Source organism: Kogia breviceps, chromosome 5 (assembly GCF_026419965.1).
Source record: "Kogia breviceps isolate mKogBre1 chromosome 5, mKogBre1 haplotype 1, whole genome shotgun sequence".
Classification (NCBI taxonomy): Eukaryota; Metazoa; Chordata; class Mammalia; order Artiodactyla; family Physeteridae; genus Kogia; species Kogia breviceps.
In genome coordinates, this window is record NC_081314.1 from 97,712,998 (window position 1) to 97,733,032 (window position 20,035).

Here is a 20,035-nt window from a genome sequence, read left to right on the forward strand (position 1 = left end):
CTATATCCATTCACAAATGAGGACTTAAAAAAAGAAAAGGTTCATCCTCATCTGAATTGGACTAACAACCAGGAGTGTACGGATTAAATATTTGTGAATAGTAGAAAGCAGAAAGGGACCGCAGAGTTCTGGGAGTAACAGCTGAGGATGTCTTGAAGCTACAGCTCATATATTAACACTCTGAGCCTAATGCAAAGAGTTGGTAACCTTCAAAATAAACTGTCTTAAAATTTTAAGAAAATCTATCAGACAAGTTGCTTGCGGTATTTCTTTTTGAAAACTGAAAATTCTGGTGAGTTAAAAATTGCTTGTCAAAAGGTCAGTAAAAAATGGACCTTTTGACAAAAGATTGCTCACGTTTTTCAAGAGAGGAGTTTGTTTTGCCGGCACCTCAAACCACAAAGAATTATGCATTTGAGACATCGTTACTTCCCTTTATTTATAACCATAGCCATTAAGGGGCTGAAATTTCTGTCCAACTGCTACGTGAGTGAAATCACTACTAAATCAAATGAGGGATTCTTGAAATGCTGATTAAACACTCTCCCTACTTCCTAAACCCTTGTACCTTTGTCTTCTGTCTTTGCTTACTTGAAAGGCTTCTTAATTTGTCTTTAAGATTTTTATTTGGGGGATGAGAGCCAAATGTAAAGCTCTTTCTGGAACTCAGACATATTTCTGTAGTCATAAAAATTAATGCTTCTTTTATTAGATCATTGGAGAAACCATCTTTATATTCTCTGTGGGTTTTCACCTTATAGTTCCACAGTATTTTTTTTTTTTTTTTTTTGCGGTACGCGAGCCTCTCACTGTTGTGGCCTCTCCCACTGTGGAGCACAGGCTCCCTGGACGCGCAGGCTCAGCGGCCATGGCTCACGGGCCCAGCCGCTCTGCGGCATGTGGGATCTTCCCGGACCGGGGCACGAACCTGCGTCCCCTGCATCGGCAGGCGGACTCTCAACCACTGCGCCACCAGGGAAGCCCCACAGTATTTTATTGAATGAATGGACGAATGAATGATGTAGCCTTTTCAAAGATTGAATTCTTTTTTCTTCCTTATACTCTAATACTAGTTTGCATTTTTACATAACTGAGTTCTCATACAGAAGTATTCCTGTTATTTATCTACATATTGAGGGCATATGAGAATGCTTTCATCTGACCTAACCGGTGCCTTTAAACTTGAGTTTATTATTGTTTCCAAAAACAGAACCATTGAGTGGTTAGTTCTAAAAACAGCCAAACAGATTATGATTTTTATAAAGCAGGTTTTAATGTAAGGGGTATTATTGTGATATTTTTCCCGAAAAGAACTGTCAGTAAGAAAAAAAATATTAGTATTGAGTTAAAATTGGGAAATAGTTATTGTTCAAAGGACTTTATAAAACTCCTAAAGGCAATTTTAGGATTCAGACCTAAAGAACAGGCAGCAGACAAAACTCTTTAGGTGTCATGTGACTAATGCTTCATTTCTGGGCTTCTCAACCTTTCTGAAGTCATGGCAGGGCCAGCCTCTGCTCAAGATCCAAGCCCAGCTGCCAAGAGGTTCTGCCTGTCTGGAGCCTTAGGGATTCAATAACATATCATGTGCCAGGGTAAACTGGTTGGGAAGTTCTGCAGTTGTTAGATTTGGGGAAGTCCTGTAGTTGGTAGATTTTTATGAGAAGTTATTGAATGTTTTAATAGTTGAGTTCTGCTTTTGCTTTCTTAGTCTGCTGACCAGGAGATAGTAGAAATATGTGGAAAAAAGGAGTGGCATTTTTGAGTGAATGTGTCTAAGTAAATTCTGCCAAATGAGACCAATACCAAACTCTGTGTTAGAGGGTGAAGTTTATAATCCAGAAACTTTTAAGCATGAGGCTCAAAAAATGTATTATTAACTGTTAAAAAAAGATCCATTAATGTGATTAGACTCTGGGTGACAGTCATTTTTCTAATAAGCAAGTCAGGTAGCAGTTTCTAGGCTCCTTGTACTAAGCATTTCTTGGTGTTGAGGAGATTTAGACATGTGTTTCCAACCAAATTGTAATTCAACAAGACCCATTCTAACTCCTGAATCTTTGTATGCACCTTCCCATCCTTACTTTACTTCAAGTTCTATTCTTCAGTTTCATATTCAAGTTCAGATTCTTCCCTGGACTACTGCAACAGCTTTCTGTCTGGTCTCCCTACCTTTAATAACAACCTATCACATTGATTTTCTTGATGAGGCCAGTGAGCTCTAGAAAGCAGAGCTCTTCATTCTTTTTTTTTTTTTTGCCTGGAATGCTTCTATGCATCATTACTGAATCTGGGTTAAAGTCTATAACCCCATTAATATGACAAGCTTTAGGAACTTTTTTTCTAGCTTCATCTCTATTCAATTCATCCTCAAAGAAACAACCTCCTCATACTCTGTACTTATTTCCTAGTATGCTTTTTATTCCCACACCTTATTGTCTTTGTTTCCCTAAACTGCACCCTTCTCTTGGGAAACCAGTTACCCATACCCTACCCAGTGTCACACCTACCCAGTGTTGCCACTTTGGAGGCGTTCCTCAGTAACCCTAACCTAAGGTGGGCATGCCTGCTCTATTCTTCCAAGTACCTGAGCTCACATCTCGCACACTAGACTGCAGTGAACTGCTGACATGCTTGCATTTCCCAATAGACTAGAAAGCTTCCTTGATTTTTATTTCTCAGAGCCTGGCGTGTTTCTTGGAATACGTGAACTCTAATAAGTGTTAACAGACTGGATGAATAATTGGATGGATGGGTGGGTGGATGAATGATGTCTGTTGTCTGCTCAAAATTTTCAATAACTTACTATCTACAAATTGATTTTTTTTTTTATCATCAGTTCCTACAGTTCTCCCTGGCATGCCCCTCTTCCCTCCTCTTTCTTTTCTACAGTACCAGAATCTTGGCACCCTTCCTTTAAGTCTAGTTTAGAAGTCTCCTTTTCTGGGTTCTAATATATACCCTCCCACATGTTCAACTTTACCCCATGTTTTGTGTTTATGTTGTATTTTAAATATGTTTATATTATCAAATGAATTTATTACATGGGGCTTTCCTGCTCAAAAATAAAGCTCCTGTTGACTTTTTATACCCAAATTAGTAAAAACAGGTACATTTATTAGAGTTGTTATATGTCAAATTCTATCAAATGCTTTCACATAGATTAGCTCCATTTTCAGTACAAAGTTTAAACATTATTCTTTAAATGGCTATCAGATGAGTCCTTTGGGTACTGTATACATAACAGACACTCAGTAATTATTGGTTGAGTTCATGATGTATTTTTCTACCATTTTAGTCCTCTCTGCTTTTACTTATGTCCCGTTCTTCAGGCAAGTGGGATTATTTGGCTCTTTCCTGACACCTTAGCAGCTACAGGTTTCTATGTCTTTGCCCACATTGTTCCTTCCACTTGAAGATTTTTATCTCTGGTATAAAGGTTCTCACTAACCCCTCAAGGTTCATCTTGCTCATGATTCTGGCCCTTATTATTACACTGGATCTTTTAGTTCTTATGCTCCCATAAGCTCTTGCTCGTGCTCCAAATTTATTAGTTTTCACTGATTTTTCAAGTTATTTGTCTAGTTATCTTTCCATTAGACTCTAAGCCTCATGAAATCAAGCTTATTTAATCAATCTTTGCGTTTCCCAAAGCAGATCAGCACAGTGTCTCATTTGGAGACTTTCAGGAACTGTGGCTCATTTAATTCAAATTAGCTGAGGAGTGGAGGCATGTGTGTGAGTGTGCACATGTGGGAGGTGTACAGCATTTGCTTGCTTGCTTGCTTGTTCTGGGGGCGGCATGCTCAGTGCAGGCTGGCAGGCAGGTCATCTGTGTTCAGGTTCTGACTGCAGCATTTACTAGCCTTGTGACTTTGGGCAAGCTCTGTGCTTTCTTCATGCATCAGTTTCTTCATCTGTAAAATGTGGACGGTAATAACAAGAATACCTACCGTGTAGGGTTGTTGCAAAGGTTAAAAGAGCTAAAATCTACATTTCAGGCAGGTAAGACAGTGTCTGGAACTGTGTATGCCCTCTGTGTTGTGGAATAATTAACCAGTTTAAACCTTTAATCTTGCTCAAAGACCCATGAATATATTTATTATTAATTCTACAAATAATATCATTAATATTCAACTTTGCATGATAGAGGTTCCATGGTCCCTAGAAATCTAAAAGCAAAATCCAGAAAGTTGATAAAAGTTTTCTAAAATTGTGTATATCCCTATGTAAAAGTGAGGTAGAATATAAGAAACTGTCCTGCTGACCATGGGGGAAATAAAAATGATCTGTTTAAAATTCAGTTCATTACATCTACCTTTGATTTCCTGGGGAAGTGGTAGGGACCTTTTTTGGTTTCCTGTGTTTTCTTTTCACTTTTAATAAGAAACAAAGGACAATGGTTTCTATACCTTTGCAGTGAGTAAGATACATTTTTTTTTTAGCATATTAGCTAGATCAGTTTTCCCTCTAATCAAAGAAAAGGCAACTTAGTCATATTTAATTACAGGATGCACAACAGAAATGAAGAACCTTTATAAGAAAAATGTGCAGCAGGAGATCTAGAGAGAAAGAAAAAAAGAACTGAAGTAGAACTAAAACAATTGCCATTTAATATTTCTGTTATTTAGTCAATTCTTATTACTGCCTGTTTCAAAAAAGCAAAGTATCTTTATTTCATAAGGAAAATAAAATGACAGGGCTATTTTGTTCAACTCACTGCAACAAGATCCAAGACAGAAAAAGCAAATAAGATGTGAAATTATAATTTTCTACCTCTAAGCAGTATGTATTCAGTTTGGGGAGGGCAGTATATACAAAGATGATAAATGTTTAAAATCAGTTCTGTCCCATTACAGAAGTGCTTAAGGAATGTCACAAATAGTAAGTGAATTATTTACTAGAGCCATCAGAGGAACACTCAGGCTGCATGGAGGAGTTGGTATTTTGTATGGGTTGCACATGTGTCAATAAGGAGTACACAGGGGAGAATACTGTGAGAGGGCTGGAATTCTCATGGTGTCTGCTGTCTTTCCAAAGAAAGATGCAGAGTAACTTCAAGTTCAATAAATGGCATTTTTTGTTGTTGTTGTTCTCTTTTTCCTTCTTTTCTTCATGTTGAACTCCTCAGTAAGTGACATTTACTTCAGTGAAATCACTGTGAATTAGGTTCTGATTCTTAGCCTTGAAACCTGATTTCATTAGAGCCATATGTTTAGAGACTGAGCATACTTTACTGAGCTCACAAACTGATCTATAATCCAGAATAGTGGTTTTATTAATTTACAATGATTAATCTACTGTCAAGCAGATGGGAATGCTCTCATCACTGTTAGGTAAATTATATGTGAAGCTATATCATATCCAGAACCTTCCTTAGTGAACATGGAATCTAAATATGGGGTGGTGGTTTATGACCCACTATAGGAATTCCCCTGCCTCAACGACCAAAGTACTTAAAATTGTTATTCTCTCTCTTGGACTGTGCTTTGAAAGCTCTGTCCATTTTTGGCCATTTGGGCTTTCTTTTTTCCATATGCAAAGTTGTACTTTTTTTTTTTTTTTTGTGCTACGCGGGCCTCTCACTGCTGTGGCCTCTCCCGTTGCAGAGCACAGGCTCCGGACGCGCAGGCTCAGCGGCCACGGCTCACGGTCCTAGCCGCTCGGTGGCATGTGGGATCTTCCCGGACTGGGGCACGAACCCGTGTCCCCTGCATCGGCAGGCGGACTCTCAATCACTGCGCCACCAGGGAAGCCCTCAAAGTTGTACTTTTAAAACTCTGTTCTTTGGAGCCCTGAGAACAATGGGAGCCCATGATGGGTTTTAAGTAAGGAAGTGGTCACACTTGGATTATAGGTGGGCTACTCTTGCTGAAGTATGGATAATGAACTTGAGCAGTGGTTTCTAAACCCATTCAATCATATTCCTTATTACTACCTTATTACTAGCTACTTTTTGAGCAAACATCATCTATCTATGTATATCATCTACATACCCACATATGTATAAAATACATATTACTATACAAATAATGTATATTCTCATATATAATATAAAGGACACATTATAATATAAATTTTAAAAATTGAATTAAAAATGCAAGTAGAATTTCAGTCCTTTCTTCTCATCCTAAATAGGGTCATCTTGTATATCCCCGGGGTCTATGACTGCCCTGCCCAGCCCCCTATTCCACTTCCCACTTTAGAAACTGATCAATTAGGAGAGAAATAGGAGAGATAGGTAGGAGGCTGTTGTAGAAAACTAGGTGAAGATAATAATAAATTAAATAAACAAATAAATAAATAGAAGTGCATGAATTTGAGAATTATATGAAGATAAAATTAACTATACTTGATTATTAAAATAATTGAGGTACAAAAAATGAGCCAAATGTGATGCCTCCATCTGCAATTTGAACATCTGGGTACCATTTACTGAGACAGGAAAAGTAGGAAGAAAAGATTTGGTAGTCAGATGAATTCAGTTTGGCATATGTTCAGTTTTGTGAGTCCAGACAAATCCATGTGGTGATATTTATTAGTACATTAGATATACAATCTTGAGGAAAAGAATATAGAATTAAAGACAGAGATTTTAGGATTGACAGTACATTTATGAGTTTGTAGACTGGCAGCCTGTAGAATGTTTTTCTTGGCCTCAGACAGTATCTACATTAAAAAGTTAGTTGGTAACTTTTAAAATTATTGATTCTTACACAAAAATATTTTATTGAATTTCATTGAGAAATTGGAAGTGATGGCAACACTAGATGTGAACTCTGACGTGGCGACAGTTGGCTAGACCTGGGTGCCAGCTGCCCAGTTTAGATGTGTCCCCTCCAATTGATTGCAGTCCTTACCTGGACCTCTTTAGTCATATACATTATCTGCCTAGTCTCCAGATATCTGAGTTTGTAATCTCTAAAAGCTGTGTGAAGCCATTGGACTGATTGATGTAGACCATGGAGAATGTACAGGGAGAACAAAGAGGACAGATCCTTAAAGAATTCTGATGAATGATGTATGCACAGAGGAAATTTAAGGAATGGAGGCATCACCAGGGAAGTAGGCATAAAACCTGGGGAGTTAGGATTTAAAGAAAGAGGGAGATGAATCAGAATATAGTATTGAAAGATCAATTAGATAAAGACTTAAAAGATTTCATCAGATGTGGTACAACAGGCTTTCATAACTTAGTTTATTTTCTCTTTAACATTCTGAAAGTCTCCTTTATAACCAGTCTTAATAGGCTCCACATGTTGCACTGAATAGATGTGTTGAGTTTTGGGTGTACACTGAATAGGTGCGTTGGATTTTGCTGTACACTAAGTAGGTAGATTAAGGTGTCTGGCCTTCCACCAAGACCTGTGGTGCATTATAACCAGCCATCTAGGTGGTAGTCTGAGACTATCTTTTCTTATTTTGAAGTTTCTAAGCTCCCTAATGATAAGATAAAATTCTAACCTTGTCCTCTAAAGTTTAACCTGTTTGTATCCAGATTTTGGCTACTTATTTTACTTCCCCATCTTGAGAAGTAATTGGTTTTTGTTTTGTTTTGTTTTAGCTACTCTACCAAATGAGGAAAATACTTTCATGCCACTTCCTGAGACCATTAATGTTTTTTAAATAATTTGGGATATTAAGCCAATCACTACAACTTCCAGAAATTGTGTTTCTAAAATATCATTTAAAAAGTTCTCCTGTGCGGAGCCCTGTTTTTTTAAAAAGCAGACTTCACATGTCTCCCTCTCTTAGTCCTAGTCAGCTGATCAGTTTGATTTAATTAATTGAAACAGTTTTTAAGCCACTTATATTCCCATTCTCAGAAGTTCTTATATTGTATTCAGAGAAATAATTATTTTCTTATTAAGTATTTAATAATGTGCCCCTGGAATCAAAAAGATCCTGGTTCTTAGTCCCTTAGTACGTTTGCTCCTTTCTCTGTGGGATGTTTCTACCTTGGTAGGTAAAGAGAGGCAGTTCCTCCTTCTGAAGCAAAGACTGTGCTTGTTTACAACCCTGTAATGTAAAGATAGTATTTCTCTGCATATCCAGGGACAAGCATACTTACTAACCATTATAAAATATTTGGGTTCCGTAAGCCCTACGTTCCTCTCCAGTTACAAAAGTCACTGTGTGTGTAGGTGTCACCTGACTCTCTTTGCATCATGCTGTTGGAATTAGAGCTCAGGGAACAAGTTCAAGAAAATGGTGATACTCTGACCACTGCTTCCTATGAGTAACGAAGTCCTTTGGCTTTGACGTCCTGACCCACAAATACTCTGTCTTCTGCCAGCATCCATGCAACTGTGATAGGCTAACTTGTTAGCTTGCAAATAGGGTAAAATCTCAGATTCTTCACAGTTCTTTAGAAACATGTTCTGCTGGTGGAGAAATTGTTTGTGACTCAAAAGCAAAGTAAATAAAGCTTCATAAAATTAATATTCAGGATTTATTTTTCATTAATAGACTGCTAATGCTTCATCTTCCTGTTTTCCTTATTCTGAATGTTGATAATCAGTAGGAAATGACATTAATTGTTTTTCTTTGTAGCTTTGTTTTTGCCTTGTTTATCTGCAGTCATCAGTAGTTTCTCTTAATAAAAAGGAATTTGGGGGGATCTACTTATGCACAATAGTATATATATAGTTTCTCCTGTAAGACTTTAGCTATTGGAAATTTTATATTTTTTTGCCTTAATTTAACTTACATATCTAGCAGACTTCACCCATTGCTTGTTAATGTAATTGACCTATGTAGAGAGATTCCTGGGGAATTTTCTTTTATTACAGACTTCTTAATTTGTTTGTAGGACAGACTGGGTTCTTAATGCTAAAAGGAAGATCTGTGGCAGAACTTTCTAATTTTAGGGTATATAACTTACTAATTTTGTTTAATCTGACCTCAGCAGATCAGAGTCATCTTGCTATGGTATCTTGTGTGTATTATGAACCTACCAAGCATCCCTGAACCTGCAGAGCAAATCTCCTGAAGAACAGTTGTCATTAGAAAGAAAAGAGCAAATATCCATTAATTACTAAAGTAATTACAAAGTATAAAGTAATTTCCTGGTTAGAGTAAGTTTACTGTTTATTATGTTCAAAAGTTAGGTTGTGAGACCAGAAGTTAGAAAGCATCAAATCTATCATGAGTGAGTTTACTGAAAAAAAATCAAGGATGATACTAAAGAATCTATTTCCTTGTTTCTGAATCTTGTAAAAAATGTTTGATTCTAAATTTAAGTTTCAGAATGTGAAAATGAGAATACTTATCCCTTATACAGGGAAGTAATGCTTGTCTACTCTATAGACAAAATGTTATAAACTTTTTAGACAAAGAAAAAAACATCTATCACAAATAATCCAGCATCTTGCTGTATGAGAGTAAGGAATTTTCACTTATGAGGAAGAATGGTTAGATCTAATCATGAATATCCTTGGTAACCATGGTTACCATCCTATCTATGATGAGTTGTAAGGCAGCTGTTTGACCAGAGTGGTTTTGATATGTTCTTTCTGTGGGTTGCTGGAAAACAATTGTTTTTCTCTTATGGAAGAGCAACAGCTGTAATGGCTTGTTAAGGATCTATTTTCGTATCCATTAACAAATAGTCATTACCAAAAAAAGATTGGATTTAGGGAATAACTATAAACAAACTGTATACAGACTTAGGAATCAGAGTACTAATATTTGCATCCATAATAAAAATCAAAACATATCAAATAGCTTATGAATGTTTTATTATCTTATGAACAAAAGCAACTTAAAGGTACTGCCACTGAACATATCTTTGTTGATCAAGGTGAATTTTCTGAACAAAATGCAGATGAAATTGAAAATAAGAATGAGTTAATATAGATAGAACAGATTTTCATTTTGTTTAAAGTCAAGATGACATTTTATATCCCTGCACTAGAATAGATTTTAAACAACCACCATCACAACCACCACCAGTACCACAGCAACAGAATCGAAAACCAACCAACAAACATATTAATTTCCTTGTTTATACGACGGCAGATGGCTTTGTCCGTTTCCACATTTCTTAACACTCTTTTAATCTTAGAATTGTAACGTACAAATTTTTTAAGTTTAGTATATAACTAAAGCTTAATATGCATACAGAAAAGTACACAAATCATAAATGTAAGATGAGGAATTTTCATAAAGTGAACACATCAGTGTAAATGCCACTCTAATAAGGTAATAGTATATTATGTATGGTTCAGAAGCCCCCTTCCTCCCAACCCCTCAGCAAGTCCCATGCAATCACTGCCTGCCCACAGTATCCTAACTTCTAGTATCATGAAATTATACATAATGGAAATCATACAATTATACTCTGAAAAAAATCTGGCTTTTTTCACTATTATGTTTATGAAATTCATCCATGTTCTTGCATATAACAATAGTTTGTTCATTCTCCTTGCCCCATTGTATGGCTCTACCACAATTTACATATTCATTCCATTGGTGATGGACATTGGATTCTTCCTCCTTTGGATTTTTATCAGTGGTGCTGCTATGAACACTTTTTGTACATTAACAAAAACATGTATACATATCTGTTGCATGTATATCTAGGAGTGGTATTGCTGGCTCCTAGTTTATGCATAGTTTTAGCTTTAGAAGCTTTTAGGAAACCACCAAAGACTTTTCCAAAATGGTTTGCCAATTTAATCACCTATGAGGAGTGCCTGAAGGTTCTTGTTTTCCATATCCTTCCCAACATTTTATGTTTCATTTGTCATTTTAAAACTTTTTAAAGTTTTTAAGCCCCTCTGGTGGGGATGAGTGGAATCTCATTTTGTTCTTAAGTTACATTTCCATGATGACAAATTAAGTTGAGTGTATATTTGTGTGTTTATTGAATATTTAGATTTTTTGTGTGAGTGTGAAAATTATTTGCCCAATTTTTGAGTAGTAATTATTAATATTTAGAAGTTTTTATATATATTATAGATGTGAATTTTTTGTTGATTATATTTATGTGAATGGTTTCTCCCAATATGTGGCTTTCTTGTTCACTTTGTTAATAACATTGTTTCATGAACATAGGTTTTTAATTTATTTTTTCCTTTATCCTTTGGGGGTCCTGTTTTAATTATTTGCCTGTAATGCAGGTATTCTCTTCTGTTTCTTCCAAAAAACTCTATTGCTTTACCTTTCATATTTAGGTCTAAGGTTCATCTAAATTTGATTTTCATATGGTATTAGTTCAGGGTCAAGATTCATTTTCTTCCATATGTATATTCATTTGACCCAGCAGCATTTATGGAAAACATCATCCATTCCCTACTGCTGTTTATATATAGTTGTTACATAACCAGTGTCCAGATATGATTGCATTTGTTTCCAAAATTTGTTTTATTCTATTGTCTATTTGTCTATCCTTGTACCAATACCACGCTGTCTTAACTGATGTGAAGAGTATAACTTTGTCAGTGTTTTTCTTATTGAAGTTTGGCTTGATTATTCTTGGCTCTTGGCATTTCCCTATGAAGTTTAGAATCAGCCTATCAATTCCTACTGTGAAAATGTCTCCTGGAATATTTGATTGAGGTTGTAATAAATCTTAAGAATCAATTTGGAGAGAATTGACATCGTTACCATATTGAGTCTGCCAGTCCATTAAAGTGTTATAGCCCTTTATGTCTTCTACATCTCTGATCAAGTATATCTGTGTTTATGTTGTGTTTTTACTTGTGTTTTGTTAGCTTTTTTCCCATTTATTTGATATTTTCAGATGCTATTGTAAATTTCTAAAGCTTTGTTTTCTAATTATGTATTGCTTATATATAGAAATACAACTGATTTTTGCATATTTTATATTTAGCAGCCATGTTGAATTCTCTTTTCTTCTCACAGTTTAATCTGTAAATCTTTTTGTATTTCCTAGATAGAAAACCATTTCATAGGCAAATACTATTCTAATTTTTGTTTTTAATTGGTTATTTCTGTGATTGCAAAATATACTTTAAACAGTTTTAGTATGTCTTTTACTCCTTTAAGCCACTAGAGCATATTAGAAATATTCTGAAAGAAATTGCTTGTAATCCTACCATGATCTAGATATCATCAATTAAAATTTGTGTTGATCTCTCCAGACATTCCAGATAGTTTTCAGCATTGGATCATAAAGGACATACAATTTTTTTTTTTTTTTTTTTTTAGCCACACTACGCGGCTTGTGAGATATAGTTCCCCAACCACGGATTGAACCAGGGTCCCTGGGGCCCTTGGCAGTGAAAGCACGGAGTCCTAACCACTGGACAGCCAGGGAATTCCCAAGGACATACAGTTTTAAAAATGCTGTTTCCATTTAATGCCATGGACACTTTTCCATGACAATAAATATTTTTTCTGTATACAATTGTTAATTGCTGTAAAATATTCTAATCTATAGATATATGTCATATTATTACTCTTGAACATATTTGTTTTAATTTTTTGCTATTATGAACAACACTGTTGAAGAGACATGGATGAGTCTTTGCATTGCTGTGTATTTTTTGTTTTTTTGACATAATTTCCTTGTTGAAATCCCTAGAAGTGTAGGCTCTTTCTGGGTTAAAATGTATAGGTTTTTGAAACCTGCTGCCAAATTGCCTTCTAGAAATGTTGTGTAAATTTTCATTCACACCAGAAGTACACAAAAGTTCCTCCTTCCAAACACCCTAGGCTTTGTTGAGATTCACACCTTTATTATATGGATTTTTTTTTGCATATGAGTTAAAAATAAAACCTATATAGCCTTTTATGAGAACTTGTGGTTTCATGGAAATGTTTTGCCCTTTTTTTAAGTATCAATTGCCTTACATTTTTGTCTTCAATTCCTTATTCTTTTGTGTTAAAACTGCAGGGTTTTAAAATTTAGCAAGTTATTCTCTCCTGACATTGTGTGAATACACTATCACTTTTTTTTTAAGTCATCAAACCATTTCTGTTTAGTAGGAGAGTGGTAGTACACTCAAATTTCTAGGTTCCTCCTCTGTGAAACACTCCCTTGCCTTCCCTAGACACAGTTTAATTACACAAATTTTAGTTGCATACTCTTCTGTCTTAGGCAAAGATGAATAAGATACTGTCCCTGTTTGCAAGGATCTCCATCCCCTTGGGTTCCCATAGCACATGAATCTTTTTCTGTGATAACCTGAGCACATGACACAACATAAGTTATTTTAAAATCTTTCTACTTATTAGACTGTGGCCTTATTTAGATTTTTGTTCTGAACTTAGTACAATGCCTGGCACATATATGGTCTTTCTTGGGTGAATCACTTAACCTTGTTAAGCCTCAGTTTCCCCATCTCTATCTTGAGCATAAATATATTATCTCCCTCACACTGTTATTATGACAAACTCAGTACTTAATTTGGTGATTGGCAGGTAGTAAGTCATCAATAAATGGCAGCTCTCATTTTTTTTTCCTATTGGAAGTCTAAAGATCCTGAACTCACATTATTATTATAGGTGCCAGGCTACCCATTGGTGTTTTATTCAATTCTTTGTGGATTGATGGCTACTTGAGCTTTTCATTGGATTTTAAAGTTAATTCAGCGTGTAATTAAAGTGATTTATAATTGTAAGTGGCAAAAGGACAAATTAAAATATTTCTGGATTGGTGGGAGCTTGAAGCTTAGTTGGACCTTTTATGTTCTGTTCCTTTTCTTTCTCTGCCTCTTTCCTTTTCCTAGATCTCTGCCAGCACACTGAAGTTCCTACGTATTTGTAAAACAATTTGCCATTAACGTTTTCTCTCACTAGGTTCATATCTAGGGGAAGAGGTTATAGAAACCACCACTCTGTGGTATTGCTACAGTTAGTTAAAGGTGTGAACAGTCATCCTCTGCCTTTCCTCCTCCACCCACAAACCTCAGGAAAGTATGTGGTAGCAACTTGAAATCCTCTTTAAAAAGTAAGATCCTTAGTGCAACAGTTTTAGAACTTTTTTTTTTTTTTTTTTCCAGAAATCATTGTACTCTATTTCTCTTCTTCCCTCATGAACCTGCCCGCCCCACCATTGCTCCCACCTTCTTCCCATGGTGGGTATTTGGCTCAGCTGATCAAGGGAAGGGTATCTTTTGTACAAAGTTTTATATATAGTAAGTTAACCAAATAATGCCCTTTCTTTTTAATCCCTGTTACTACCCTTAATTAAGGTTCCGGTGAATGCCTGTTTGGACGTTAGGTTTATCACAAGGGAACTGGGGGAAAGTCTCATTTGCACAAGGACTGTGCAAATGTAGCTTGCCCCTTTGTAAACTGTCATTCCAAAGTGGTAAATTAGACTACAACTTTAGAAGTTTGTTCATTTTTTAATAATTTGCTCAGGGAAATCACTGGTTATTCAGAAGACTTATGATCTGCATGCACCTTAAATATTAGGATGAGGATAATTTTTATGGTAATGGATATCAAAAGGTATCTGTTTGGCCAGTCTGTTTACTTTTTATAATATATACACAAGACAAAATTCTCTAAACATTTCTATACAAAAGAGAAAACACATACCCTTCTTAAATCAGTAGTTCTTTGTTTACTGGGTTTTTTTTTTTTTTTTTTTACTTTGAGTATTATGGTTCATGTCTCTTGTGTATTGAATATTTGAAATTTTAATTTGGAAAAGAAAACTGCTTCTTAGGCACTACTTCCAAGGTAACTGTAATGAAGCTGGACCTAATTGCATATCTACACTTCTCCATAAATCGATAGCCTTCTAATGTTATCAAAAGTTTTCATTGTTATTTTAAAACAGCAGCATCTTGTTAACCTTAATCAGAGCCTGATGTGTGTTTCTTCTAAATGGCTTCTGATGTGGTGTCTCTCTTCGGTTCTCTGTGGTTTCCTGTTTTGTTCATATGTAGAGAAAAGCCTTTTGATGTTTTCAGCCTCATAATCTTTTTCTTTTAATAGCATATCAAACACAAACTTTCTTATATATACAGCATAGCATTGTAAGCCTGTTTCACCATTCATTTATTCATCTTGCCACAGATCACTCTTTCTCTAGAATTCCTCCAGCACTTCCTTAGATACCCTTTCTGTATTCTTTAGCATTACAGATCTCATTTCTACCCTGAAAGAGTGTGTTCTTCAAGGGCAGAGATAGTATCTCGTATTTCCATAATTGTATTTCTCCACAGTGTCCTGCCTTAGCAATTAATAGATCACATAGACTGGTGACGCTCAATGAGTTGCCCCCAGCCCAGCAACATCAGCATCACCTGGGAACTTGTTAGGACTGTAAGTTCCAAGGCCCCACCCCAGTCATACTGAATCAGAATATCTTGGGTTGAGGATCAGAAATTTCTGTGCTAACAAGCCCTTCAGTGATTCTGATGCATGCTCAAGTTTGACAGCCACTGCAGCAGATAATCATTGAATGAATATGAAAGTTTTACATTTATGGTGATGCTTCACTGGGAGGATTAGTATCAGATGGGGCCAATTTTGTCCATTCAGCCTGAGTTTTATTTCTCAAGAGATACAAGTAAAGAAAAACCTAAGATGTAAATATTTGCAATCTTAGAAGTGGGTGTATATAGCTTTTATGCTGTCCTATTATGAAAACTGCAGCTTAAAATTTTAAAAATATGAATGATTGCTTTCTTCCACCTGTTCAGGAATAGGCACTTAACATTCCAAAAGGAGGAAAAGTAAGGAATGAATAATGGATGTTACTCATTTTCATGGTGGGGAAGAGGTGGGTGAATGTTGGAAACTGGTCAGGTAGAGGATGGGTTGGAAGACTTTCCCCTGGGTACCATTCTATGCTCTTCTAAATTTTTGAACCGTGTAAGTGCATTATATAGTAAAATGCTGATATGGGGTATTTAATAAGATTAAATTAATGAATAAGTTGAATAAATAAATTTCCATAAGATAGCCAGTGGGGTTGGTTAAAAGTTATTAAAATTTCCCTTTGCCTTAATATGAAAGGTTAGATAAAGTGGCTTTCCATCTCTGTAGAACATTATCGGGGTGGTGGCAGAAATGTCTTACTGACTTTCCACCTGAACTTTCTTATGCAATGAACAAAGAATTCTTACTGTTATGAATCCATCATCTTGTTATTATTTTAAGAAAATAAATGGAGGGGAAGAATTTAACTTGATTCAAAGTTACATAACCTTGCATACGCAAATGAAGAGGTCAGACCTACAGGACATTGATCTAATACCTTCTTCTGAAGTACTTTTAGAAATATCTTGATAGGCAAGGAGAGAAAAATTGATTTACATTTTGGTCACATTCTTAGCAAATGGAAAATAATCCAGTTAGCAAAAACCATTACATATGTTCTGAATTATGAACAGTATTCTCAACTGTTTGTCTTTTAGTACAAATGCAATTATATTAATGGTATGATTGAATTGTGCTGTTTCAATGGAAGGTATGTCTTAAATGACAGTTGATTCAATTGTTTTTTTTTTTTTCTTCTCTTGCACAGAACTATCGTACCATGGAAAGTATTCAGACAGTGCCTTCATGAGGTCCATCAGATTAGCTCTGGCCTGGAAGCAATGGCTCTAAAATCAACAATTGATTTAACTTGTAATGATTACATTTCAGTTTTTGAATTTGATATTTTTACCAGGCTATTTCAGGTAAGCTTTGTATTTGCTTAATCCTGCCCTCTCTTCCACTTCCCTCCCTTCTCTGTGTGTGTATGTGTCTCCCTTTTTCACACACACATGCATACATACAAATATATGGGAAATGGTCTCAATTTAGTCTACAATTTTAAAGGAAGTTGTTTTGGTCATTGCTGTAAGTTTAGAGTTTGAGTTTGGAGGATCTGGTGTTCTGAGCCTGTAGGTTGCTTATTAGCTTTGAGAAGAATGATGTAAAGGAGCTTTACTTTAAAGTCCCTATTTAGTTTTTCACTTTACTTTGTTGCTCATTTTAGCCCAGTAACTGATAGAATGCAGGTTTTATAGGTCGGCATTGGCTGAGGTTGTATCCCAACTTCTTCTCCCCTTTGCCTCCCACATTCATTAGGTGAGAAGGGAAAATAGTGAACCTGGAAATAAATAGCAAACTCATCATTTTCTGTGTAGGAGATTACTGTGATGTGTACTGTTTGTACAGCTTGCTTTGCTCTTTCATCCGTATATCACAAACATTTTTCCATGTCAGTAAGTAGTTTCATCAATATAATTTTCAATCTTCAGTTGCTACAGAATATTCCATCAAAATAGTCTGTCATTAATTTAGCAAATCTCTCATTTGGGAAATTTAGATTTGTTTTTCTGTTTTTTTTCCCCTAATATAAATGACTTTGAGATTAACCTTCTTGTCCTGTTTATTGTTTTTGGTTTTTTATCATTCTTTTATAATTGCCTTCACATAGTATTCAGAAGCAGGTGTCACATAATAAAAGCTGGGTGCCATCATTTTGTATTTTTGTACGTGTTGATAGAATTACCCTAAACATGAAGACTTCAAATATGCTTTGAATTTGCCTCTGCCACTAAATTGCATATCATCTATGAGATTCATTCCAAATAGTCACAAAGTAAGAACCCCACCTAAAATCTTTATGATTCTAATAATATAAATTATATAGCAAGTGATGTTAATTGATCAAAAACCAGGCTTGCTTATATTCTGACACAATTTTTAAAATTATTTTGTCTGCAGTAACATTTATTCTGTTTGAGACATGCTTTCAACAAATGTTAGAGTATAATATTGGTTTTCATGTTTCTCATGTTGTAAGAATTTTTCTTCTCTGACTTATGACCCTGCTTGGTACTCGCCTGCAAGGATTGGGTAACTGAAAACAAGATTGCATGGCATTAACTTTTAATTTATGAAAGAATCCATTAACGGGGCAAATTAACTCTTGTCAACAATACTTATAGAATACTTTATTACAACTTTATAATCATAATTCTACCTAGACGTATAGAATAGGAAATTAGATAAATGACTGCAGGAAGTATGCTTTTGGATATTTTCGGTTTACAGTAGTTTCATTATTATTCCCTTGGTGTATGTACGTTGTCAGTTAATGTTTTTCGAATGACTTTAAGATACATTTTAGGAAAAGGTTGTGTTATCTGATGCTGATTATTTTATAATGAACCTCTCCTTTTTTTAAAAGTTTCTGATAATTTTACAAATACTTCATTTATTTAACATGATACCAAGACATTCTAAAAGTAGATGCTTTGCTCCTTCCCCTTGGGAAGGAAGAGAACAAAAGTTATTTTCATACATTAAGCCTAGCTGTTTATTCTAGGAAGAGTGTATTTTCTGTGGGGAGCCTAGATGACTTTTTAGTGAGGCTGTTAAATACTAGAACACCTCAGAGTTATATATCAAAGGTATGAGGGCAGCTTAATGTTGGTTAAGCACTTACCCAAACAGCTACTTAATATGTGTACGTATTTTCTTATAAACCGTTTCACTTTAAAACAGCCCAAGTAATCTCAACACTCTAAGGCACATATATCTTATTTATGCTCATGGGGATGGGAGAGGAAAAGAATCTTTTAAGTAGAGCTACTATGAAAAGTATTAGATAACAAAACCAAAACCTGACTAGCGAACCAAAGAACGCCTAGTGTCTTTTAAAACTCATAATTACAGTAGTAGCTAAAGAACTTTTGTTAGCCCCTGTGTGTTTCTGAGATTCTTCACCTCTCCTGATTTCATTATGCTTAGACTGTAATCATATATGTGCTTTAAAATACAATAAAATTGGTTGTGTGCACAGAAAGCACATGTATTAACTTTTACTGATCTTTTATTTTTACATAACTTTAACAATTGAATAATATTTTCTTGTTATAGTTGTGTGTTCTATATGAAAGACATAAGTTTTGTGGCTACTGTAACTGCATGAACATATATTCTGCTGCAGCTGTGATATTGGTGGTTAATTGGTAGTGACTCCTTCTAGCTTTAAATTGTTGGGAATAGGGTATTTAACAGAGCGGCATCTGAAAGGGGGCAAGGTACACCGTCAGGATTGAGGTTTGACATAGAAAACTAGCATAAGTGTTTGCAGAAGGTGTCGGTGGAGGTGAAGAGATGAAGTTGAGACTTGCCTAGGAAATGAAAGAAGCAAGAAGCTGCTGGATTCTGGTTTCCCCTTTTTCCTGTCTTCCCTCATCCTCATATTTTGCCAGAACTTGAACAAGTGCTGGGAGTCATTGGAAAGATCTTGCAATGGCTACCTTCCTCTGTCTGCCTTTAACCTTATCTTTCTCCCCTCCACGTAGTTCAGAGACGCTGGGATTGGCAAGTGCTCAAGTCCTGGAATGGAAAGACAGGGCTTTTGCTCTCCTTTTCCCTCTCCCTGGGGTTGCTGCTCCCTTCTCCTTCCATCTCCCCACTGTAAGAGAAGACTGGGTTGTTGAGAAATGGGGCAGTAAATGGGATGAGTAGGTGCGGGATAAGGAATGAGTGGTTTGGGGCAATGTACTATTGACTGTGGAATATATAGCATTGTGGAACAGGGAGAAAAAGAAGAATAAGAAACTCATCTATTGTAGTGAGGATTGAGAGAGTATCTGGGCAGACCAGCTGAGGCCCTACTTCCAATGTAGGTTGTAAGTCGGTAAATGGTGAACACAGTGGCCTTTGGGAGAATGGAGGGACTAGTCTTCTTAATTCACTTTATTAATTTCTGTAGTCATTTAAGAATCTCCAAATAACTTGGTGTTGGTGTGTGAGAAAAGATTTCCTATAATCTAAAAACAAATTGTGAAAATAACCATTCTCCCATCACTTTGTTTTGCCTCCTTTAAGCCATTAGTTGGCGAAATACTTTAAACACACACACACACACACACACACACACACACACACACACAAAATACAAAACTACCACGTGTTTCTGACTGTGGGTTGCATTCTCAAGAAAAATAGTACACAGACTCTTTCTATTACATAAATATTGTTGCAGTTGGAATCTGGCCCTCTGGATTATTACTAAGAAATGGTTGCTAAATACTGCAGCATTTGGCTCAAAACTCCAGTTTCATTTTTTTTTTTTCGCTTGTATTTGATCTGTGCATTA

At 35.7% G+C, this 20,035-nt stretch overlaps 1 protein-coding gene across 5 annotated transcripts in view; it reads left to right on the plus strand.

Annotated features, from left to right (window-relative positions):
- The window catches only part of CBLB (Cbl proto-oncogene B), a 213,663-nt gene that overhangs the window by 91,897 nt on the left and 101,731 nt on the right, over positions 1-20,035 (plus strand). For all 5 annotated transcript variants that reach the window (XM_059064285.2, XM_067034717.1, XM_059064287.2 and 2 more), the window contains exon 5: positions 16,454-16,610. In XM_059064285.2, the coding sequence (XP_058920268.1) occupies positions 16,454-16,610 (157 nt within the window). The remainder of the gene's footprint in view (positions 1-16,453; positions 16,611-20,035) is intronic.